Source organism: Ursus arctos, unplaced genomic scaffold (assembly GCF_023065955.2).
Source record: "Ursus arctos isolate Adak ecotype North America unplaced genomic scaffold, UrsArc2.0 scaffold_21, whole genome shotgun sequence".
NCBI lineage: Eukaryota > Metazoa > Chordata > Mammalia > Carnivora > Ursidae > Ursus > Ursus arctos.
In genome coordinates this window covers 1,771,015-1,797,200 of record NW_026622886.1, presented here as the reverse complement: position 1 = coordinate 1,797,200, position 26,186 = coordinate 1,771,015, and the positions used below count along the sequence as shown (strand labels likewise).

General features: G+C 38.7%; 3 protein-coding genes across 4 annotated transcripts in view; 1 reads left to right on the top strand and 2 right to left on the bottom strand.

The window, feature by feature from the left end:
• ST13 (ST13 Hsp70 interacting protein) overlaps positions 1–4,297 on the bottom strand; it is a 31,211-nt gene extending 26,914 nt beyond the window's left edge. Inside the window, exon 1 of the mRNA XM_026479571.4 lies at positions 3,635–4,297. Coding sequence (XP_026335356.2) covers positions 3,635–3,744 — 110 coding nt within the window. The 5' untranslated portion in view covers positions 3,745–4,297. The remainder of the gene's footprint in view (positions 1–3,634) is intronic.
• A 51-nt stretch (positions 4,298–4,348) lies between these two features.
• Positions 4,349–26,186, top strand: part of XPNPEP3 (X-prolyl aminopeptidase 3) — a 68,647-nt gene continuing 46,809 nt past the window's right edge. Inside the window, exons 1-2 of one of the 2 annotated variants that reach the window (XM_026479569.4) lie at positions 4,349–4,440; positions 20,180–20,296. In XM_026479569.4, coding sequence (XP_026335354.1) covers positions 4,377–4,440; positions 20,180–20,296 — 181 coding nt within the window. In that variant the 5' untranslated portion in view covers positions 4,349–4,376. Of the gene's footprint in view, positions 4,441–20,179; positions 20,297–21,160; positions 21,309–26,186 lie in introns of those variants that run through there. The other variant, XM_026479570.4, reaches the window with a different exon arrangement.
• On the bottom strand, positions 9,346–20,185 carry DNAJB7 (DnaJ heat shock protein family (Hsp40) member B7). The gene has a single exon (XM_048217781.2). It carries the CDS (start codon positions 11,203–11,205, stop codon positions 10,279–10,281), a length of 927 nt encoding a protein of 308 aa, XP_048073738.1. The 5' UTR covers positions 11,206–20,185; the 3' UTR covers positions 9,346–10,278.

Sequence of the window (26,186 nt, the reverse complement as noted above, 5' to 3'; positions counted from 1 at the left end):
AAAACCCTGGGATCATGACCTGAGCCGAAGGCAGACGCTCAACCAACTGAGCCACCCAGGCATCCGTTTTGCAGTTAAGTTTTAATGAAGACACAGGGCTTCTTAAGCTATGTTTTTCTTAAGCTTCAAAATGCAACGTTCAGGAATGTATTCAGGTAACATTCAAACACAGCCATAACAGTCTAACTTATGTTAAAACTTTGGGAAGGGACGGTCTTATCAAGAAATGTATTATGTTAGGGGTGCCTGGGTGGCTTAGTTGGTTAAGCAGCCTATGTTTCAGCTCAGGTCGTGATCTCAGGGTTGTGGGATCAAACTCCAGGCAGAGCCCCGAGCTTGGGGTCTGCTTGAGATTCCCTCTTTCCCTCTTCCTCTGCCCTTCTTCCCACTTGCTCCCATGAGCTCACGTGCTCTCTCTCTCTCACTAAAATAAATAAATCTTTTTAAAAAAAGTATTAAGCTAAATCTAAGCCTTAGGAAAGGTAAGACAAACCCAAATTGAAGGAAATTGTCCAAAATAACTGGCCTGTAACGTGCAAAACTGCCAAGTTCGTGAACACCAAGGAAAGATCAAAGGATTCTTTCAGAATAGAGATTAGGAGTCACAACAATAAAGTGCAACATGTAATTCTGAGAATTAGATAGCATTAATGCATCATTCTTAGTTTCCTGAGTTCAGTGGTTGTATTGGAGACTGTCCTTGTAGGAAATACACAATGGAGCTGAGGGCACAACATTGGAAATTGTTTCAGGAAAAACGTTTGTACTGTACTTGCAATTTTCCTGCAAGTTTCAATTTTTTTTTTAATTTTAAAATAGGGAGGGAAGGAACACAAGAAGGTTATTCATAAGCTACATTTAGAGTTTCTCACATTCCAAATTCCAGTTGACTACCGGAAGGTTAACACCAATTTATAGGTACAAAAATTTCATTTAAGACTTCCAAGATTTAAAACAAGCTAATTTCCTACCCAGCATTGCAAACTGGACTTTGCCAGTATAGGTTTTTATGTTGCCAAGTAGGGCTAGTGCAGAGACCTTCCTCATATGGAATCACACAAGACCTCATTCATAATTCTCTTAATTATATTCAAAATGCTTTGAGTAATAGCTATTATGCACCTGCACAAAAAAACTGGGGGCTATGTTCCGAATTCATTGAGAGTAGAAGTGCATCCTGTTCACTTCATTTAAAATATTTACTGAAAAGCCATGTGCCCTGAGCTGTGCTGAAGATTATAACACAAAGACAGTCCCTTTGCTCTTAAATTGCCATAAAATGAAATAATAGTGTCAAAAATGCTTCGTCCTAAAGAAACACAAAAATACCCCAAACCGTATTTGTTGAAAAGATCACTATCTCCCTGGATCTTCACTGACTGAGCCAAAAAAAATTCTTTATCTCTCTTTGTCCAATTTAAAAGGTTGTTAAATAAATTCTTAACATCAAATAAAATTTTAAACTATAAACAATGTAAAAATTCTGGGAAATACGCAAACAGACTAAACTATTCTTCAATGTCTAAGCCTGGGTACCCACTACTAATCTAGTATGAACACAGAAAAACTCTCATATGGTTTCAACTTGTGAAGCCCTTATAGGATTAGGCCTCAGAACGTCCTGGATCCAGAAGTCTCCACATTCAGCCCAATATTCTATAATCCTGCGCTTAAGAAGGCTGCTGACGTGAAGGCAGAGAGAAACTGATGCACTTCAAGCAAAAGCCTCAAAGACTACAAAAATTTTAGTTTAGATTAAAATAAAGAGATAACGAAAGCTTCAGAATAGGGCCCCTACATGTGCCAAGATGCTTCATCCTATATTTAAACCAAAAATTTAGGATGCCACAAGAAAAATATAGATGAACGACTAATAAATAAATAAATAATTTAAAAATCGCATTACCTATGTGAAACGTTAAAAACGTTAAAAAACAAATACATAAATATTTTCTGGAAATAATGTTTGACAATATTTTCCAGACCTTAAACTGGAATTCTCTACATAGCCATAATCACTCCAGCACAAATTATATTGTTCTTTGATTTGTTTTAGCTTATTCGTCACAGCTCCCTTTTTCCTCTCCAGCAGTGGAACAAAACATTGTATATACTCAATGTAATGTTCAGTCCTGGCATCAACCATTTCTTCCTGTGGTATACAGATCAGCTTAACCTGGAATTTCATAAACAATTTAGTTGTAGGCTCTTTCCTCTAATAAACATAAAAGGTTAAAAATACACAAGTATCTAATGGGAAGCGTTTGGATTATCAAGTTATTCAAGAGGGAAAGAAACGACTACAATCTAGGCTTGAACTCCTAGTCCTGAAATTAGCATCTTGTAGGTTTTCCTGATACAAAATGGTATTCTTGTTAACTATTATCAACGGCAGTTTTTAAGTTGCTGCAGTAATTATAAGTGATCTCGAAATTTTACATTTACAACACGAGCAAAACCTTACCATAGCTAGAAAACTAATGGAGGAGAAAAAGCGAAGAAACTTCTTCAAGGAAAAAAATTATACCACCACATACAACGTTGACAGATTATAACTTAAGTTTTTCCTTACAAGAGTTTGTTGAAAGAAATATTCTTTAAAGTATATGGTAATTATGGGTTCATCTTCCCCTATAAAAATATCACTAAAATAAAAAGATCGATATTTAGGATAGTACCTCTAAGGAGTCACACTGCTTTGCACTGTCGCTATCATCACCATGAGGTGCGATTTGTGTGTCATTTAAATTCCTCACCAGTAGTAGTGATTTTTAAAAAATCGTCTCGGGGAAGATTTCCCTTTCTCCCTTAAGTTCTCCTTCAATATAAAGAATATTAATCTCTTATACAGTAAATACCAAAACAAATTTCTGTATTTATTCATCTGTATCACTAAATAAACTGCACTTACACGGTTTCCTACCATCTGGCAAATACCTATTCAATTAATTCCGTGTACGTAGCGAAGTACTCTAGATTTAAGGATAACAAGAATAGATCATGGTAACATGCTGGTTCTTGAAAAATCATTTTTCTTCAGGTGTTCAGTGTGATGGCACCGCTACTACGGAGGTACCAATAAGTGATTACCAAAATAATTCTACGCAGTTACAATCGCTGTAAATTTAAAGGTAATCTAATAATTACCATTTCTTTATAACTCATTATATAACAAATTTTCCTTAAAACACTACTTAAAAACGTAGTGCGTAAAACAGCTACGTGTCATTGCGACCTAAGCAGGACACGAGATTTCAAGAAAAACAACTCCACGCGAAAGCGAAATCTTGCAGCCCCCACCCCCCACGTCTACAGTGCCCAAATCCATGCAATCGTCTGCATTTAAATTTCGCCCAAGACACACCCCTGAGGACCTCAGGGTGAGGGAACCCAGCTGTGCCTCCTCCTTCCACACCTCTGTACTATCTAAGCTTCCCGATCCTCCATTAGCCCCCGAAGTCGCCTCCGGTTCCTGGCCAGGGAGAGCCACGAACAGGCGGCGACTCGGCGGGCCCTCGCGGCGCAGCTCCCTGCTGGTTCGCTCCCTGCAAGTCCGCCCAACGTCAGCTCCCGCCCAGCTCCCCCTCCGGCCGTCCCTCTTCCCACCCCCAACGGTCCTCGGCCCGGGTCTCACCTCTCCACCCACTCCCGCAGGAAGCGCATTTCCTCGGTGTGCAGAACGCTCGGATCCTGCTTACACATTTTCACGAAGGCCCGAAGCTCGCTCACTTTGCGGGGATCCATGGTCCAGAGGCGGTAGCAGGCGGCAAGCGCGACTGAGGCTGCGGCCCGATTCCAGGCGCGGTACTAGCTCAGCGTGATCGTGTGCAAGGGGGCGGCTGCCGCGAGGCAGAACAGACTAGAACCTCCCCGGCCGCTGGCTCCTCCTACCCAATGGTCTCGTGACCTCGGGTCCTTCGCCCGTTCATTCCTACTCCCTCCGCCTCTGCCCCTGCGCACTTCCTAGAACCTTCTAGAAGTGTGGCTGTTCACGCTGTTGCCTGCCTTTCTACGCATGCATTCTTAGATTCTATATCGGAGCAAGTTCTCTGAATCAGTCCCCCCACACGGTGCTTTCGAGGAGACGGGAAATATCAGCCCCTGCCGGGAGTCATTTAAAATAGGACATTCTGTGCGTGTGGGCATTAAGTGGAGAACGACGACAGGACACCAAACGGGCCCTCCGGGAGGAGCGTCAGTCACAGCTCTAGGCGTGACGTCAGCATTCAGCGCCGCTGTGAAAGGAAAGCCCGGCGAGCGGCGCGGGCCGGAAGGGGAGGGGCGCTTGGCCTGGTTTCCTGGCGACGCAATTGTGCTGAGGGCCGCTTCTCCGGCTTTTTTTCTCTTTTCCTTCCTGCCGCGTGAGCGAGGCCGTCATGCTTTGGTTACTCTCAGCAACTAAGCTGGTTCCCGCCGTAGCAAGCGCCCGCTGCCTCTCAGGTTAGACTCATCTCCCACGGTGTCCCCTCCGGGGCTTGCTCTCTGAGAAACCTGAGGCGCCCCAGAGGGATCCAAGTTGGTCTCAGGCGATCCCTGGTTCGGCGGACCCTTCTCCTGCTGGGGCCTCCACTCCCAAACCCTTTGTGCGCTCCTCGGATTTCTTCTTTACCTGCTGCTTCTGGAAAAGGGTGGGCCCTGTGTTCTCCCTACCGTTGAGGTATTCTGGGAAGCCGGAATGACTGCAGAGAGAAAAGTGTGTGCCGTCGCCCAGAGGGTTTGTCTTCGAAGTTACTCGGACTCGTAGAAGTTGTGTCAGTTTTCACTTGCGTAGATAACGAAGTGTCTCACATCAAGTAGCTCTTGTTTCTGTTAGGTTACCCTAAAATCCTGTTTTCGTGTTTTCAAAGAGTTGACTTGAGAGCTGGCTCCAGCATGTACAAGAAACACGTTTAGTAACAAATCCTTTGAGCAGTTCCTCTCGGAAGAGATAATGCTTGGAAATACTCCGGGGCTTTTTAATGTCTGAAATCCCAGTTCTTAAAGACAAGATGAAGGAGTCCAGGAATAATGGGGACCATTCTTTTAGGGTGTACTCTATCGCGAACAGTTAATCTAGTGAACATAAACCTCGATCAGTGAAAGCTGAATCAACTACCTTGCGGGCGGATCTGCCATTGGATCGTATTTCAGGGTTTTTGGCCAATAGGTGAACAATGTGTGAACCAGAACATGGTGTTTAACATCAAATCTGTGTCTTGGCCTTTATTTCTTACATCGATCTACTTTAATGAAAGTGGAATGGTAATTATAAGATTTTTTTCCCTGTAAAAAATAAAAAGTAACCACTGTCCAGTGCACAGAATTTGCTTTTTGGTTCTAATGGTTAAGTTGCAGAAAGCTGTCCCTAGCCATAGGAGTAGATGAGTAGATATGTAGTTAGTCCCAACCATAGAAGTTACAACCTATGGTTTAGAGCTGGAACCATCTTCCACTTATTATTAATGAAATTGGTTTTTTTTTTTAAGATTTTATTTATTTGAGAGAGAGCGAGCACAAGCAGGGGGAGCAGCAGACGGAGAGGGAGAAGCAGGCTCCCTGCTGAGCATGGAGTGGGATCTGGGCCTCAGCCCCAGGACTCAGAGATCATGACCTGAGCCAAAGGCAGATGCTTAAATGACTGAGCCACCCAGGCACCCCATGAAAGTTTAACACGTAATATTGGATTATACAAGCCAAGATCTTTGAAAAATACATTTGTTATGCTTCCTTTTGCCTTAAATAAATAAGTAAATTTAACCACTTCCTAGCATTAACACCATGATATATATATTGGTGTTTTGAATGGATGATCTCCTTGGATCTTCACAAGTCCAATAAGTTAGGTAAGTTATCCTCATGTTACTGAACTGAAATCAACACAGGATCACAAGTTGCAAGTAAGCAATTTTAGTTGTATCATCGCCGTCTAGTCCTTTTTCTGTTATACCACTACTAGGTCTTAACTCTGGGTTAGTAGAGTCCTTTTGGAACTTTTTATTGAGCCAAAAAGAACGTTCTCTTCATTCAGTAACTTTTTAGTAGTCGTTGTGGATGAATCTCTGCTTCCCTGGAGTTGCTCACTGTCTTGTCAGGGTGATAGACAAGCAATAGTTAAATGACAGTATAGCAATAAATTCTAATAGCGTCTTGACTCAGGTGGCATGGGGGCTCAAGAAAGACAGTAATGGGTTGTAAAAAAATGTCATTTGGGATTTTACTAAGTTTCAGATTGAAAATTCTGTCTTGAGATGCTCATAAATAGAATTTTGCATGTCCGTGGTGCTCTTGGTTGCCATTCTTCAAAAAGGCTCTGTAGTACAGAGTATTGAGTACAACAGGAAACTTTCTCATCCGTGGAAGTCATGCAATCCTAAAGTGAAAACATTGACTAAAGAAGAAGTAATTTTTTTAAAACCTGTTTGCGGTTAATTCATTCAACAATCATTGAGCACCACGTATGAGCATGGAACATGGTTTCTAACATCGTGGGAGACAAAGAAACCAAGTAATTGTAATATAACATACTACATTTAGTAACATGGGTGGGGAGAAGGAAAAAGTGATAGGTGTTTCCTGGCAACAGGGAGAGGCCAAGAGGAAATGTGGGCATGCCCTTAAACATTAGGAGACATTTGAGACTTGAAAAAGGCTTTTATCAAGCAGACTAGAGTAACAGAGCCATCTTGCCAGAGGAAGCATATGCAAAGGCATGGAACGAAACTTTTCAATCAATAAGCCTGGAGGAGCTTTTTTGAAATACGTTCCTAGGCATGTAGTAGGTGTTACACCAAAATGGATCTGTGGTCAAATAAATTTGGGAAGTACTGCATTTCATCATGGCCATAATAGACTAATTTCAAGTCTCCAAGAAAGGTATTTGGCAGTAATTTGCAAACTGTATTTGTCCATGGGGCCCTTTTTCTGTGGTGAGTCTTGAACTGGTATCCCTTGGAACCCTTTTGGAAAAATTTGGGCTCGAGCATAAGGTGTAGGAAGGGGTGATTAAAAAACCAAGTTAGGAAGAAAAGCTGGTGGCTGGCTCATGAAGGGTCTTTTATATTCCCATTCCTCTAGGCAGTAGGAAACCATTGGATAATTTTAAGCTATTGAGTAAGATTAAATCTGAATTTTTAGTTATCTGTTAAGAGTGGAAAAATGGACTGGAGGGCATGTCATGTTGCATACTTAAATTTTCAGAGACACTGGTTTTTGGTTTTGTTGTTGGGAAAAAAATTTTTTTTCCAACTCTTGAGTAGTCCCAGATACATGAGAGATAAACTTTACTAAATAACACATTTTATAAAAGTAGCATTTAAAATACTCTAAGCTTTTATGACTTTAGTTCCTGAAAATAAGTTTTGTTCATTTTTTTATTTTTTAAGATTTTTATTCATTTATTTGAGAGAGAGAACTTGAGCAGGGTGTGGGGCATAGGGAGAGGGAGAAGCAGACTCCCCACTGAGCAGGGAGCCTGACATGGGACTTGAGCCCAGGACCCTGAGATCATGACCTGAGCTGAAGGCAGACACTTAACTGACTGAGCCACAGAGATGCCCTCTGAAAATAAGTTAATGCAAATCATTCCCAGTCCCTCCTATAGAATTTCCTCTCCACCTACCAATTAAAAATCAAACAAAATTCAGCAAAAGCTCACATTTTACTATAGCAGTCATTTATAGAGTAGATGTTAAAATCTTTTGTGGTTTCCAGGTTTGTTACATTGCTATATGTCACTGAACTGTATTTTGCCAAAGATGATTGGGTTTAGTTTTGCTAGATTATTTGCTCCCATCTTTTAGTCACGTTAAAATTTGCAGTCATTACATTTCTAAGAGAAAAAAGATTAAAATAATATCAACAGATTGCTAAAAAAAAAAATTCAGTGGTGAGAAGTATGCAGGATGCAAATCAATCCAAGAAATTTCTTTTCAGTTAATAAATTCAGGAATTTTAAATGTAGCACGTCCAAAACTTAACACCTGCTGTCCTATCTCAGATAATGGCAAATCCTTTCTCTCAGTCGCTAAAGCCAAAAACCTTGACTCCTGTTATCGCCAATATGCAGCCTGTCAATAAATTCTGCTTGGCGCTACCTTTAGACTATATCCAGAATTTGATCAGTCTTTACCACCCCTACCTCCTCCACCCTGGACCAAGCTATTACAGTATCTTGTCTGGATTCTAGCAGTAGCCTGATTTCCCTCTACATCTGCTTACTTTGAATCTTTTCTTAATGAGAACAGCCAGGGATGCCTGCGTGGCTCAGTGGGTTGAGTGTCTGATTCTTGATCTTGGCTCAGGTCATGATGTGAGGGTGGTGAGATGGAGCCCTACTTCGGACTCTGCACTCAGCAGGGAGTCAGCTTGAGATTCTCCCTCTCGCTCTGCCCCTCCGCCCACTAAAATAAATAAATCGTTAAAAAAAAAAAAAAAAAAAAAAACCCCGACAACAGCCAGAGTGGGCCTGTTTAAATATGTCAGATTATGTGACTCTTCTGCTCAGAGCCTCCAGTGGCTTCCTGTCCCACCTATAACAACAGAGCTCATACAGTGATCTAGCAGTCTGTGTGTAATCTGACATCTAGTTACCTTTCAGACTTCATCTGCTTGTTCTCTTAATTGTTCACAATGATGATCTCTGTGAACCTCAAACACACCTTACACATCTGGCCTTAGAGACATTTCACTTGCTGTTCCTTCTGGAATTCTCTTTCACCTCATATCCACATGATTAACTCCTCTATTTCTTTACATCTTTACTCAGATGTTAACCATTTTTCTCTGGCTACCTTAACTACAATTTCAACCTTTGTATTCTAAAATTTCTGTCCCCTCTTGTTTTGTTTTCTTTAGCTCCTGTGACTTACATTATATTTTACTTAATCCTTGTTTTTGTCTTTGCCAGTTTGTAAGCTCTGACAGCTAAGATTTTTGGTTTCGTTCATAACTGTGTCCCACGTACCTGACAAATAGTAGGTACTCAAAAAATACCATTGAGTGAACGAAAGACTGAATAAAAATCATAGGCTGAAAAGTAATGTATTTTGAAAATAAAATAATTAGAGGAAGCTAAGAAGTAATTGTATTGAAATTAAAGTAAGTTCATTTAAAATACGCAAATGTCTGCAAACATTTAGCTTAACTGCTTGCTCAATGTCTGATGTATCTGTAACTAATTTTTCTTCCATTATAACCCTAAATTATAGTGGCTAAAGTTGGTGTTTTAGAGCAATGTCTTTGTAGATCTTGTGTACATAGTATATTGTAAAAAAAGAAAACAGAAAGTTTCCTGTCTGGAGTGATTCATTATAGGCCTACCATACATGAAATAGCCACATTGCTCTGAGAAATCCAGGATAAGTCTAGTTTTCTTTTTTAATTGTGGTAGAATACATATAACATAAAATTTACCATGTTAATCATTTCTAAATATACTTGTGAAACAGATTTCTAGAACTCTTTCATCTTGAAATCTAAAACTAGACCCATAAACACCACCTTTCCCTCCCTTGTCCTGGTAACCATGATTCTACTTTGTTTTTATGAATGTCTTACCTCACGTAAGTAGAATCATAAGGATTTGTCTTCATGACTGGCTTATTTCACTTACCATAATGTTTCAAAGTTTACCCATGTATTGTAACCCGTGTAGCATGTAACAGGATTTTCTTCTTAAGGCTGAATAATATTTCACCATATGTATGTTTATTCATCCATTGATTGGTATTTGGGTTACTTCCACCTCTTGGCTACTGTGAATAAGTTCTGTAAACATGGGGGTGCAAATATAATTCTGGCTTTTTTAGCTTAAAATATTTTATACTTTAATTTTTATTTATAGTGTACTTATGTGTCAAATGCTCTACCTCTATTGGGAAAAATTCATTTCATGAATAATTATATAGTTTGAACCTGTGTATCTTAATAAATTTTTAGCTCCTAATGCTATACACATTTCAGAAGTTTGTATAGTAGTTTCAAGTAGATAAAAGGAATGAAATAGATCATAAACTCTGCTTAAAAAAAAACTATGATTTGTGAATGTTTAGCTCAAAAAAAGTGAAATGGTATTTGCTGTTTTCCAAATTCTTAACATCACTGTCACCACAAACTCATCTTTTTCTGACATACCTAATCCAAACAACCTTTGAACAAATGTCCACAATGCTGCTAAACATGTTAAAAACATAATCTTAGTATAGTATTAGACAAATGTTATCTACAAAACTCTGATTAACCAAAACACACACAGAGTCGTGTTCAATTGTTATATGAACATAATGTGTCTGAAGAGTCAATTTAACGATTCCTTTTGGTTGACTTCTTCTGCACCTCTTTATGCTTCTTTTTTTTCCTCTTACCACCTTCTTTGAATCCCGCTGAGAAAATACAGGGATGCCAGTTGCTAGTGACCCAAGGTATATCTTGCTCATCATTATCCACAAAAGTATATTGAGTTACATGTTTGGGGCTGTAGGACTTCGGTGAATAATTGTTGAATGACTTTCTTCTCCAACTGCATTCTTCCACAAAGCCGTCTTCATCTGCCACACCATTTATAAGGAAGGACTTTAACTCACCATCATCGTCAACTTCTCTTTCTTGATCATTCTCAATAATTCTCTGTGTATTTGTATTTCTGCTATTAACAATCTTACCTGAAGCTGTAACAGATATGTAGTTGCTCATCCCACTGTCATCAGATGCCAGGGAGGAGAATGAATTAAGGCCCTTGTGGCCCAGTGAACCATATGGTGTATATCCTGTATCGTATGAAGAAAATCTCTCAAAAACTGGATATTTATTGGAGGTAGCAAAAAAGGATCTTGTACCTCTGCTTCCACAGGAGCTTCTTGGACTATTTAAAAGGTCCTCAAGTGAGTCTTCAAAGAAATGAAATGAAAATGGGTCCCTTTCACCAAAAATTTCTCTAAAGACATCATCTGGCTTACGGAATATGAAGCCATACTCAAAAGAATCATCAAAATGACTTCTGCCTCTACCATTTAATCCTTCTTGGCCATATTTATCATAAATGTCCCGTTTTTCATTATTTGATAATACTTCATATGCCTCAGCTACTTCTTTGAATTTTCTCTCAGCTTCTTCTTTATTTTCTGGATTTTTATCAGGGTGCCATTTAAGTGCCACTTTACGATAAGCCTTTTTAATGTCCTCAGGTGAAGCATATTTCTGCACTTCTAGAACTTCATAGTAATCCACCATGTTTTAACAGATTGTTGGAAGAGGGTGTTCTGGGTCTGAGTCGTGAGAACGTAGTTTCCTCTCAGTTCAAGCTCTCCTGACGGTGGTGGTAGAGGCAGTGACCACAAATAGGCACATTTTTACATTGAAGACACTGTTACTACCATGGGCACTGGTAGGGAACATTAGGATACTGATTATGTGTCAAGCAGAGTTACAAGCTTATGTCAGAAAGGTTTGCATTATGGTGTCATTCTGGGGTTGGGGTAGGAACTAGACCTTCCAAATAGAGCTAGTCCAGAGTCCTACCAGGCCATCCCGACCCTCTTGACTCTTTCTCCTATATTCTCCTGGAAGCCTCAAACAATGTCTCATAAACTAGTGGGACCTGTTGTTGATGGCCACAGCAAGCCCCTTGCATAATATGACCTTTAGGCTACTGAGCCTTAATAACTTATTTCCCAATTCTATGTTTTGATTTTGAAAAATGAAGAAATCGTGAACTACGTGAAAAGGTATTCAAGTAGATGACATTTTTGTTTATTTCAGACAAGAGAGAATTCAATAGGAAATACAGACAACTCGATTACAGTGTAATAAGGACTACGATGAGGGAAGCACTGGATGCTAAGCAATCATGAGAAACACCCTAGCCCAGACTGAGGATGTTTCAGGGAAAGCTTCCTGAAGTAGCATAATAAACAAGCTTTCTGCATGCCAGTATTGAATGATTTGAGATGATGGTGTCTATCCACTTCACAGTTTACTACTTGCGTAGTTAAAGATTTTGAAAATTATACACTTACATATTCAGTATATATTATTGAATGCCTGCTTTGTGCAAGACACGGTTTTAACCACTGATGTTTAATAGTATTAAACAAGAAATTGTGATTTTCATGGTTTACATTATAATAGAATATAAATAATAAAGAAAACAAAATAATGTGATATGTGCTTCCCCTCAAAAAAAAAGAAAACAGTAGTGTGATTGGGGCAGAGAGCTACTTCAGATTGGTTTTCAGTTCTCTACAGTATATCTACATGTATGTATGAATGGCATACACATGATTAGATTTGCCTGTCATTGAAAATAATAACAATAATGATATAATACTGAACATTATTTGAGCACTCTCTTTAGGTCAAACTCTACACCAGGTGACTTACACATAGTTTCTCATGTATTTATTAATAGCATTCCAGCAAAAATATTTTGTGCCCATAAGAAACCTGAGGTTCTTAAAGATAAATTTGTCTAAGGCTCCCTAGCTTATTAGTGAACAGTCCGTTATTTGAACTTGGATCTGTCTGATTCTAAATTCTACTCTTTCTACTCTATTGCATTTCTTGAACCAGGATTTAAGAGTTCAGGTTTTAGACATTCTACAAATATGTATTAAGAATCTGTGATACTGGGGCGCCTGGGTGGCACAGCGGTTAAGCGTCTGCCTTCGGCTCAGGGTGTGATCCCGGCGTTATGGGATCGAGCCCCACATCAGGCTCCTCCACTGGAAGCCTGCTTCTTCCTCTCCCACTCCCCCTGCTTGTGTTACACCCTGTCTCGCTGGCTGTCTCTATCTCTGTCGAATAAATAAAATCTTTAAAAAAAAAAAAAAGAATCTGTGATACTGATAGGCGTTAGAAAATAGAAAATTCTGCTCTCAAGGAATTTATGTAAGAAACACTGAAAAACTAACTTCAGTAGAGTGTGAAGATATAACACAAGGATTTGCTTCTAATTATTCCCCCTCTCTTGATCTTGGCCCTTCTAGCTGCTGTACCATTTTCTCTGATCTCTTTGCAATAAAACTTCTCAAAATTATTGTCTCTGCTTGATGTTTCTGCTTTCTTCCATCCTATTTTATTGGCACGCTCCAGTTTGGCTTCTAAGACTACTCAGTCTTAACTGAGATATAATTGACATATATGTTTAAGGTGTACAGTATAATGATTTGATATATGTATACATTGTGAAATCATTACCAAAAGAAGTTTAGTTATCATCCGTTACTTCGCATAGTTAAAATTTCTTCTTGTGATAACTTTTCTTTTTTTTCAAGTAAACCCTGTGCCCACTGTGGGCTTGAACTCACAACCCTGAAATCAAGAGTCTCGTGCTCTGATTGAGCCAGCCAGACACCCCATTTTTCTTGTGATAAGAACTTTTAAGATCTTTGTTTTTAGCAATTTTCAAATATGCAATGAAGAATCATTAACTATGGTCACTATGTTATACTTTACATCCCCCAGAACTTTATAACTGGAAGTTTGTACCTTTTGACCACCTTTACCCATTTTGGCTTTCATTTTTTATATTATACTAAAAGTGTTCTTGTGCGGGTCTCCAGTGACTTCTATGTTACCAAATCCCGTGGTTGTCCTTTTGGCCTCCTTGTATTTAGCAGCACTTGACACGGGTGAGCACTTCCCTCTATTAAGACACTTGTTTAACTTCCTAAATACCACATTCCTCTAGTTTTCTTCCTTTCTCCTGTGCTTTTCCTCTTCACACTAAAATAGTAACTAAACTTGATCTAAGCAGTCTCGATAGGTAGTATCCAGTCCCAAAGCTTTAGATACCACATTTGTGCTTCTGAAATCTTTATATATCTAGCCTATTATTTTACCCCGGAACTTCAGATTGCCTATTTGTACTCTTGGAATATCCAATAAATATTGGATATCAGTCTTTGCAATTTCATTTAATGGTGCAATCATCCATCCTGTTATTCAAGCCAAAAAACCTGAGAATCCTCTTAATTTCTTTTTTCTTTACTCTCTGCATCTAATCAAAAGGCAGACTGGTTGACTTTTGACCTTCAAAATATATCCCAATGTAATCACCAGGAAATAAAGTCAAATAACAAATAATCTCTGCCTTCCAAAAGTTTATAATAGACTGGCAAACTAATTAGGAATTATGTGCAGTGTCATAGGTATGAAAACAATTAAGCATGGGAGCATTGAGGAGGGGCATTTGCATCAGAATCAGCAAGGATGGAGAATTAGAAGGCTTCCTAGAGTAAGTGATGTTTGAGCTCATGGAAGCAGAGAAAAGCCATTTTAGACAAGAGAACTGTGTTTTCAAAAGTAAATACTGTTAAAGTTCAGACTACATAGCTGGGGCTCTTCAGGTGTGGCTGCAATAATGTTTTTTAAGGATTATTAGGCCGGAGGAATGGACAGGGGCCAGATCATGAAGGGTGCTAAGCTAGAGTTTTAAGTGCATTGTGAAAGAAAATTCTAGGTATATAGTGTTAGTGTGGGAAGCTGGAAAGTTAAGGACAGATCCTGAATTTAAACCTGAGTTGGTTGACAATACCTTTGAGGACATTGAAGCAAAGGACTAGAGGGATCACTTTGGAAGTAGTATAGCTATAGAGGATAAACTAAAGAAGAAGGACAAGATCCAAGAAAGGCAGACCAGTTAGGAGATGTAGTAGTCCAGGTGAATTGAGGAGGGTCTGTACTAATGAAATGGCCCTACTTTGAATCAAATTGGATTTTAGAAATAGGACTCAACATACCAGTTTCGCTACCGACTAATTATGGGACATTTGGGGAAAAAATTGTGTTTTACTTAAATGTAGGTAAAAGTATTGTTAATTTGCATCTGTTAGACTTAAGCTTACTGTGCTAGGAAGTGGTCCAAAATAGAAGGATTGGGTATTCTGGTATTATTTCATCTGAACATAAAAAAAGAGAGAATTGGTTAACTTTTTACATTCAGTTATTTTACTGCCAAGACAGTAATGTAGACAATGTAGTCCAGTGGTCCTAGTTCTGTCTCAGTAATTCTTCATCTTGGGCAAGTTTCTTAACCTTCCTGTGTACCTGTTTTTCTCATCTTTAAATGGACCGTATTATAATAACATCTACCTCAAGCATTTGTGCTACTATTTGTTTAATGAAGGGAATACCAATAAATAGAAGTGGTTTCAACAAAAAAGTGATAATACTGGCTGTCTCAAGGAAGGGGTACAGGGTAACTTGGGGAAAGATGTGGGAGGAAGGCTTTTCCCTGTAAATCTCTTCTATACCTTTTGAACTTTGATCCATATGAACATGTTACCAGTTCAAAAATTAGTTAAAAATTTAGAATTGTACTTAATTCACACAGCTGTATTGATTAAATAAGTTAATACATGTGGAGTACTTAGAATACTTTCTGCAATATAATGAACAGTAAATGTTAGCTGTCATCATTATTATCAATGATGCTGGGATTTGAAAGTATTAAATACACTGTGCCTCTACTATTTCTTGTAATAAGGAAAAATGGAGCTGTATCCTATATTCTGTAAGCTTTGATTAGGACAAGAGTTTGCTGGGACGCCTGGGTGGCTCAGTTGGTTAAGCGTCTGTCCGGCTCAGGTCATGATCCCAGGGGCCTGAAATCGAGTCATGAGTCGGGCTCCCTGCTCAGCAGGAGAGTCTGCTTCTGTCCCTCCCTCTCCCCCTGCCCCTCTCCCTGCTCGTGCATGCTCTCTCTCTCTCAAATAAATAAATAAAATCTTTAAAAAAAAAGTTTGCTTACAGGTGAAGAAAGCTCAGGTAGTTCTACTAAACTCCTAATTGTATTCCTTTTCTTCATAACACTCCATCCCAGTCACTCCACCAGCACGGTCTTATACATGGACAGTTCAACCCATTATCATCTCCTCCTTGTGCCTTTTCTACTTTCAGGAAACACAAACGTCAAGAGTCAAATAACTAAAAACCAAAGTGGGCCAAAAGCTACTATTTGTCAGGAAAGGTCATTTCTACAGGTGTTTGCAAGTAACACTGTAGGGAATCGGATGTTTGGTTGAGGCAGGGGTTGGTCTCAGGATCCCTTTATGCTCTTAAAAATTATTCAGCATCCTCACGTCTCTCCTCCTCCCAAACTAGCGCTTCCCTCAGTACAGAGATAGAGCATTTTAGTGCAGTGTTTTCCAGTGGCAAGCTGTAACCGTAGTAGGTCATGGTGTTAGTTTCCTGAGGCTTCCATAACAAATCACCACAAACATGGTGGCTTAAAATAATAGAATTCTCTCATGGCTCTGGAGGCCAGAGGTCTGAAATCAAGTGTTAGCAGGGCTATATTCCTTCCAAAGGCTCTAGGAAAGAATCTCTTCTTTACCTCTTCAGCTTATGGTGGCTATTGGTGTTCTTGTGGCCACATCACTCTAATCGCTGCCTCCATGGTCCCATTGCTTCCTCCTCTTCTGTTTTCTCGTCTGTCTGAAATCTCTCTCTGCATTTCTCTTATAAGAGCACTTGTCATTGAATTGAGGACCTACCCAGGTGATAAAGGATGATCTCCTCATTTCAAGATCCTTAGTTATATCTGCAAAGACACCTTTTCCAAGCAAATTAACAGGTTCTGGGGAAAATGACGTGGGCGTATCTTTTGGGGGCCACCATTTAAGAAATTGCAGTAATAAAATCATTGTGTACTGAGAAACTTTTTAACGGAATAGTGCAGACAAATATCAGTCATGGAAAGAATAGTATTTAATGAAATTTTTCTTAAAGATTTTGTGTATTTATTTGAGAGAGAGAGTGGGAGGAGAAGCAGAGGGAGAGGGACAAGCAGACTCCACACCGTGTGTGGAGCCCGACGCAGGGCTCCATCCCATGACCCTGAGATCACGACCTGAGCCGAAATCAAAAGTCAGACACTCAGTTAACTGAGCCACCCAGGCACGCCTAGTGAAATTTCTATATATATCATATTTATATGTCTGTGTATACTAGGTTACCATGTAAAATATACTTCTTACTGTGTCTTGGTTTTAAAAGGTTGAAATCCACTATCTACTAGAACTGCATTATTTCACAGGTAAAGAAATAGTGCAAAGGAATTATGTAACATGTCAAGATCACATAGATCATAGAACTGGCACTTTTTTCTGCTATACCATGCCACCTTTAACTCTTCGTCTTAGATTGCCTTTCAGAGTGCACGTTTATTTCCCTCATTTTTCTCTATACTTAACTCATTTTCTTTTTTTACTTTTTAAGATTTTATTTATTTATTTGGCACAGAGAGAGAGAGAGACAGCAAGAGAGGAAACACAAGCAGAGAGAGTGGGAGAGGGAGAAGCAGGCTTCCTGCTGAGCATGGAGTGGAATCTGAGGCTCAATCCCAGGACCCTAGGATCATGACCTGAGCCGAAGACAGACGCTTAATGATTCAGCCACCCAGGAGCCTCCCCCCCCTTTTTCTTCTTATTATAAAAATTTCAACATGCAAGTAGATAGAGTTACTGTACATAGTGGACTCCCATGTACCCATCACCCAGCTTCAGCAGTTAGCAACTCATGGCCAGTCTTCTTTCATCCAAATGCCCTTTCATGCTCTCCCCAATCCACCCCACTCCCATGTTATATTGAGACAAACCCAGATTGTATCACTTCGTCAGTATTTCAATTTATATCTCTAAAAGGTAAGGTTCTTCCTTTTTAACATAACCACAGGGGTGCCTGGGTGGCTCAGTTGGTTAAGCATCTGCCTTTGGCTCGGGTCATGATCCCGGGGTTCTGGGATTGAGCCCCACATTGGGCTCTCTGCTCAGCAGGGACCCTGTTTCTCACTCTCTCTCTGCTGTTCCCCCTGCTTGTGTGCACACTCCCTCTCTCAAATAAATAAGTAAATAAATAATTTAAAAAATAACAACCACAACACTATTATCACACCTTAAAGAAGTACACATTACTTCCATAATACCATCAAATATGCAATTATTATCCAAATTTCCAATTTTTTTCATAAATGTAATAAACAGTATGAGTAGATACTTGTTTTACAATTTGTTGCTTGAATCAGGATCCATATAAGGTTCACATAGTACAACTGATTGATAATAATTTTTAAGGTTTTCTTAATCTACAGATTCCTCTTTCCATCTCTTACCACCCCTACCTGCTATAAAATTTATGTGGAAGAAACAGAGTTGTTTGTCCTGTAGTGTTTCCCATGTTAGGACTTTGTTGATTGCATCCCTGTGTTGTCCTTTGGCAAGTTCCTCTATCCTCTGTATTTCTGTAAATCTCTTCCCTCATCTTTGTTAAGCTTTCAATGTATATAGACTGGGTATATTCCCTAACATGTATTCTGTACATTTTCTAAAGCTAGATTCCAGGACATACTTGTTTTTCCTTTTTCTCATTTTTCACTATTCTTAACTGTATTTTCATACTGCCTAGAAACCTTTACCATTCTGTCTTTTTAATCATCCAAGAAGCTATAATTTTTTTCAATAATCCTCTGTAAATTTAATTCACTTAACATTTAAGACTCCTAACTCACCAAATGTATAGACCTCATTCATACTACATAATCCCTACAAAAACCTTTAACTTGATCCAGACATCACATCCTCCTGTTGTAGCGATTGTATGCTCACAAGAAGATTGTATAGTACTGATTGTGTTGTTGGCATCAACAGAGAACACCTACTGAGTAACAGGGTGGAGGGATAAGAGCAAAGATTTTGGAGTTTAATAAACCTAGGTTTGGGGGGGGCCTGGGTGGCTCAGTCAGTTAAGCATTTGCCTTTGGCTCAGGTCATGATCCCTGGGTCCTGGGATCAAGCCCCACATAGGGCTTCTTGCTTCTTGCTCAGTGGGTAGTCTGCTTCTCCCTCTGCCCATCCCCCTGCTGGTGCACTCGCTTGCTCTCTCTCAAATAAATAAATAAAACCTAAACAAAAATAAAAACAAAAAACCCTAGGTTTGAACTCCAGCTTTTCCAGTAAGGTGTAACATGGGTTCTTTGAGTCCAATTCCTTGTTTGTAAAAAAGCAATGATGATGGCAATTAAAATCGTAATTCCGTAATTTGGTATACATGCAAAGCCTTTAACTGTCTGATCCTTACCTTTCTAATCTTTTCATCTTCATCCAGCAACACTGACCTGAAACTCTCTTTTCCCCCCTAAACACACACACACACACACACACACACACACACATACACGCACGCACAGTGCCTTCTATGCCTTCCCTTTCGTAATCTCATTCATAATACCTTCCAGACCCATTTCTCTTTCAATTGACTGATTTTTTTTTTTAAAGATTTTATCTTTAAGTAATCTCTACACCCAGCATGGGGCTCTTATTTACAATCTGGAGATCAGGTCACATGCTCTACCAACTGAGCTGGCCAGGTGCCCTTCACTTGACTAATTCGTATTCAGAGTAGGCATCCCCTACTTCTACACTCCCACACCAACACCTTTTGTGTGTTGCTCTGTGTTCCCCAGAGCGCTATATGCCTATCTTTGTCCTTGTACCCATCCCACAACATTGTATTAGTCTCTATGCTCTCGAAAAACCTTGTGAATGAATCCACCATGGCGTTCACCATGTAGTGTTACAATGTCGTTTTGTCTCACCTCCACTAGACTGTATTCTTTAAAGACCACAGCAAATAGTCCTCATTCTTATGTTTTTTTCTACCATGTGTTCCAGTCACATACTTAAATCTATTGAATGAATGCTAATAATAGTGTTTGTTGTATACCACGATTAAGCATTTTTCATATATGATTTAACCTAGCTCCAACATTTCCAAGATTAAATGAGATAGCATGTGCATATTTTCTCATACTTCACATATTCTCAATAAAATGTTAATTTTCTTTTTTTGCATTTTAGGATACAGCTTCACACTACCTCTGTGAAATACCCTTACCCCTTACTTGCTTTTGTTTGTTGCCTTCTTTCCGTTCCCATAGTTCCTTATTCATACCATAGTCATACTCTATGTATATATCCCTCTATTAAACTGCAGTAGACTAAGTTGCTAAGGGTAAAAATGATCTCATTCCTGTATTCCTAGGGCCCAACACAGGTCCTGACTGGCACAGAGGAAGGACCATATAAATGTTGAAGGAGATACTAACTTGCATTTTTCTAGAGCATCTAACTGCTGGAGATAGATAAATGTATACATACTGTGAGGACTTTCTAGATTATTGTTCCATTTCACTTTATTTTTCCTTCAGGATGCATGTCATGTTCTCAGCGAAGGTACTCCCTCCAGCCCATCCCAGAGAGGAGAATTCCAAACCGATACTTAGGCCAGCCCAGCCCCTTTACACACCCACACCTCCTCAAACCAGGTAAGCCCTTTTAACTATAGTAACTGTCTCTCTCTTTAGATGTTTTACTTAGAACTGTGCTACCCCATAGAACTTTTTACAGTGATGTAAATGTTCTAGGTCTTTGCTGCCCTGTGCAGTAGCCACCAGCCACAAGTGGTTACTGCATACTTATAACGTTGCTAGTACAACTGAAAAACTTAATATTTTATTTTAGTTAATTTTAAACTTAAAAAGGTACATGTAGCTACTGGTAGTATGCTGATGGCACTATCTAGAGCAGCAAATAAGATTCAGAATTATCAATGAAAAGTATGTATTTCAGGATATTTTAAAAGAAAAGTTACATTACTATCTAAGACAGTTGCTAGATCAATCAAACAATTGATTCCTTGTGATCTGCTATGTTAAAGACATTTTAGAAAACATGTTTTTCTTGGGGCGCCCAGCTGGCTCAGTCAGTGGAGCATTAGACTCTTGATCTCAGGGTTGTGAGTTCTAGCCCCATGTTGGGCATGGGGCCGACTAAAAAAAAGAAGAAAGAAAGAAAACATGTTTTTCTTGAGAGTCATAAATGCTCATTTCATTTAACATAAATATTGCAATGTAGATTACACTAGATTTCCAGATTGATTTTCATAGCTTTGAGAGGTGATAACAATGATAAAAAGGCAGTTAAGGGGTGAACTTTGGTAAATGAATGCCATCCCAAAGAGGTAGGTAGGGCAAAACAAATGCTTTGTAGAAAAAGCAGTCAGATTTTCAAGGGAAGTTAATTGTTGCCACTGCCTTAGGAAGTTAAATCTGTATTTACTATGTAAGCATATATACCAATAATCTAAATTGCCTTTAGAAATACGTTACTCTTTCACTATCTCCACTCAGTGAATGATACCAGTGTGTCTCTCAGTGAGGGCTTCCTTTTGCTGATTCTTCATCAGACTGGAATTCCTGCTGGGAAATCGGCTGAGACTCAGGAAATGCAGCTCACCACTGAAACACACAAGAAATCAGAGTTTTTCAAAGCTGTAAGGTAAGCTTACTAGCAATCCAGTTAGTAGTAGTTTAAGTATTTCTCTAACCTGTCAACCTACCTGTAGCCTCATTAAAAAAAAAAAAAAAAAGTCGAATTGACATTGAGTTTTACCAGCTTTGAAAATTATTGATTTCTCGTGGTGAGATATTTTTACGTGGTGAGCTGCATTTTCTAGGCCTTGAAACTAGTAATCATTACTGTCAAGATGATGGCCTCTGTATCCAAACTGTTGGCCATGTTATGTTATGTGCATGATAACTGTATAAAAAATTATTTTAAGTAATTATATACACATACATATTCATAAATACATGTATTATGTTCATATCAGCGATGGGGGAAAAGAGATGTCTGTCTTAATTTTTGCTCTTCTGGACATAGGGTTTTAGACATTGGGGTAAGAAGGAATAGAAGTAGATGGAATTTTAAAACAGAATCCTCAGTGTTAAACCAGGTATACAGTTGTTGGAGGCAAAAACTATATAAGTATCCAAAGTATTAATCATTTGTCTTTTTCCATGTACACATGAAAGTGTTAAAGTGATTATGGAGTGGAGAAAGAGTAAATTATTGAGAAAAAATAAAAGGCATATAATATTTTTTTAAAAATTTCTTTCACAGAGGCAGTCATTCTGTTAGTTTGGAGTATAAAATTATATCATGATACTTGGTTTGCTTCAAAGTGTTTCATGTTTGGCGTAGCTATTTTCCTAGTACTTGTAAGTACTTAAAACTTTTGGGAAATATCTCATCCTTTCTCTAATTATTACACAAGGTCCATATATATTATAGAAATATTAGAGAATACAGGTAAAAAAAATTTTTTTAATTACTTGTAATTCCACCACTCATAGGAAACCACTATTGAGATTTTGGTATATGTATCTTTCTAGATTTATTTTTTATATAGAACTCTGTGTGTGTGTGTGTGTGTGTGTATACACTTTGTATACCAATCAATTATTTCCTAAAAATAAATTCTTAGAAATAAAATTACTGGGTCAACTCTTTCTGAATTTTGGGGAGCTATTTCCTCTGGATTTCTCCTGGCCATATCCACCCAAGTTTCCTGAAGCAAGAGTAACCTGGAAAATATTCAGTAGAATGGCTCAGAGATAAAGGATTCTGATCTAGCTGTGCTACTACTGCTTGAGATGGAAGTAAAAAATCAGACTGACTCCCCCCAAGGTCTTCCTAGTGATTTCTAAAACTTATTTCCTTTAAGTATGTATGTATGTATGTATGTATTTATTTATTTATTCATTTATTTATAAGTAATCTCTATGCCTAACATGGGTCTTGAACTCGCAACCCCAAGATCAAGAGTCACATGCTCTACTGCCTGAGCCAACCAGGCACCCCCCCCATTTCTTCTTTTTTACATTGCCAACCCGGTGCTAAGGACTGTGTCCGTAGAGACAGAAAATGTCAGTTCGTCCTCCTTGATCACTAATATGTCCACCACTTATCACCCAAGCGGGAAAAAAGGATTCCATGCGGGAAGGCAAGTGGCCTTCTGAGCTATATAGTGTTATGAACTATGAATCCACTTTTTATAGTATCTGTGCAAATAGATACTTACATAGTTCCTGGACATTGCCACAGGAGTAATGCAAAACACAACTCACATAAACACTGCAACTTATCAGAGAATAGGAAGAATTACTGCCTAATGAATCATTATTTCCAAGAACCTATATTTCTAACATTGTTACATTCCTTGGCACAATTAATTTTGAAATACATGATATAGTGTGTAGTGCTTTAAGAAAGGGCTATTCAGAGTTGGGCTTGTCAGAATGACTTGTCTGACATATCCAGAACCACTTGTTTTTCTTTCAACTACAGTATTGAAGAGATTCTTTGGGAAGTGTTCAGAATACAGCTGTGTGGCCCACAATTGGAGGGAATGCTTTTACCATTTGCCTGTTTGTCCCTTATTGTCAAACATAATGGCTGAGGCTATGCAGTTACTGTCAAGTAAAATATTTAAAATGATGAAAAGGTTGGTTCTAGAGTGGGTGCTAGATAATAATTCTTGAATCTTCTTCCCTTAGAAGTGTCAAAACCAATTAGGTTTCCATCTTTCAGTCATAGTTTAGTTGTAGTTCTGCCTTGAGCAAGGGATGAATTTCTTTTTAAGTTTTGTTAAAATGGTTGACTTCAATATCTAAAAGATCAAGATTTATTTTGGTGGGGTAAGATTTTTATACTGTTTAGAATATTAAAATATATGTCCAAGAAATGACAGAAATTCCAGGTAGTCTGAATCTGCCTAGACCACTGGGTGAGGTTTTTAAAAATATACATACATGCCATGATCCTGTAGACTTACTGAATCAGAATCTCAAGAATTCAGAAGGGCTTAGGCCGTGTGTTTTGAAGAACTCCCGGGTATTTCTGATGCACACCACTTGACTAATGGGTACTCATTCAGGTGGGTGCATGAGATGCCTAAAGCCAGATCTTTGGCCACAGGCCACGTTTTGAAGCAAAGTGTGCCTTCCCCATGCCTCTCTTACGTCCTCATCCCCAAACACTCAGTTCTTAAATTCATTCATAGCTTTATCATCACCACCATCACATGTTTACTGAATGATGACCTGACGTTTATGTAGCCATTTCAAAACACTTTTTATAGGTTACACCTGATGAGCAGAACAGTAGTATAAAAATGTTTTGTACTCTAGAGGGGCACCTGGGTGGCTCAGTTGGTTAAGCGTCTCCCTTCGGCTCAGGTCATGATCCCATCATCCTGGGATTGAGTCCCACGTTGAGCCCCATGTCGGGCTGCCTGCTCAGTGGGGAGTCTGCTGCTCCCTCTGCCTCTGCCGCTACCCCTGTTCATGCTCCCTTGCTCTCTCTTTTTCTCTCTCAAATAAATAGATAAAATCTTACCAAAAAAAAAAAAACAAAAACATTTTGGGACACCTGGGTGGCTCAGTTGGTTAAGCCTCTGACTTCAGCTCAGGTCACGATCCTGGGGTTCTGGGGATGGAGCCCTGCATCGGGGTCCCTGCTCCACAGGGAGTCTGCTTCTCCCTCAGCCTGCTGCTCCCCCTGCTTGTGCTCTTGATCTTTCTCTCTCTCTGTCAAATAAATAAATAAAATCTTAAAAAAAAAAAGTTTTATATTCTAGAGATTTTAAATTTAAGTTCAGGGTCTACTTTTTTTAATAGATATTTCACCATGACGTCTACCTGTGGTTTTTTTTTTTAAGATTTATTTATTTGAGAGAGAGAGAGTGCACACGTATGAGCAGGGGTAGGGGGAGAGGGGCAGAGGGAGAGAATCTTCAAGCAGACTCCCACTGAGTGCGGAGCTTGGGGGAGGGGGGGCTCAATCCCACAACCCATGAGATCATGACCTGAGCCAAAACCAAGAGTCAGAGTCTTAACTGACTGAGCCACCCAGGCGCCCCTACCTATTTTTTAATAAAGTAAAATATTTTCTTTTCTCACTTCCTGTGTACCTATGAAATTTAAAAAATAACCACATATTTGTACTGATTGTGCATTTTCCTCTTGTCTTCACTTTCTGAAGTAGATTTTAATGCAGAATAAAGACTGAAGTGGTTACATATATAAATTTACAGGTGAATAAACCTATATATTTAATCTGTATGTGTGGTGTTTGTTGATTACTCATTTCAAGTTACCATTATACTGATTATTAACTTATAGAAATTCCATAAACTGCCATCTAGTGCAGAATTATGGAGCATTTCTCCATTTTTTAATGCTAGGAGAAAAGAATATTTGAGATATAATAATTCCTGGGGTTTAAATACTGATACATTAAAAATAAATGACTTTTCTATTTCTCTTTAACCTTTGTGCATATTTCTCATTCATATTGAGAAATTCTCTGAAGTAAAGATTAGCAAGAATCTGCTCTAGACAAGAATCAGGAATCTTAAAAAGAACTGAATAATAAAAAGCTTCTGAATCACTTGAGACAATTCTTATTGTGGGAGAAAGCCAAAGACTTGCAAGGGTTCTATGTAAATCATTACTTTAATAGGGATAGTGGTTGTCCATGTAAATTTTACTCTTTCAGTGTCCTCCCTGGCTTTGAATTACCAGAATGACAACATCTTTAAGTGTAATTCTTTATGTTGGTAATAATTATATCTAATATTTATATAGTGCTTACCATTCCAAGTATTTTAACTTATTTAATCCTCCTGACAACTTTGAGGAGTAGTTGCTATTATTATCTCTATTTGACAGATGAGAAAACTGAGTCATAAAGCAGTTTGGTAGCTTTCTCCAAGTCACTCAGTAAGTTGTTGAGCCAGGATTGCAACTCACAAAAGTCTGACTATGAGTCCATACTTAACCACAAAACAAAACGAAACACTTGTGCCAAAGAATACTATCTGGAATTTCTGGAAAGTCTGTTTTTGTCATAAGGTTTTTAATAAGAAATTCACCTGAGGGAAGTCTTAGTGTAAAAGGTATTTCAAGTTTAGAGTAGTATGCTTTTTTGAATGGGGCGAAATTTACATATCATGCATTGCACAGATCTTAAATTTACATATCATGAATTGCAATTCAGTGAGTTTTGACAAAGGTAGACGCCAATATAACCCACACACCTCAGTCAAGATATAGAACGTTTTCATCATCCCAGAAAGTCTTCTCCCCTCCAGTCAGTCCCCCCCTCCATCCTTAACCATTGCTCCAGTTTCTATCAACATAGATTGTTTTACCTCTTCTTGGAATCATACAGTATGTACCCTTTCTGTCAGGCTTGTTTTCCTCAATATATGCAAATAAAATCTATTTTCAGTATTTTTTTATTGTTTATTTGGTCATTTCATTTTTTTCAGAATCTATGTTTTACTTTATAAAGGAAACATTAAATTTTATC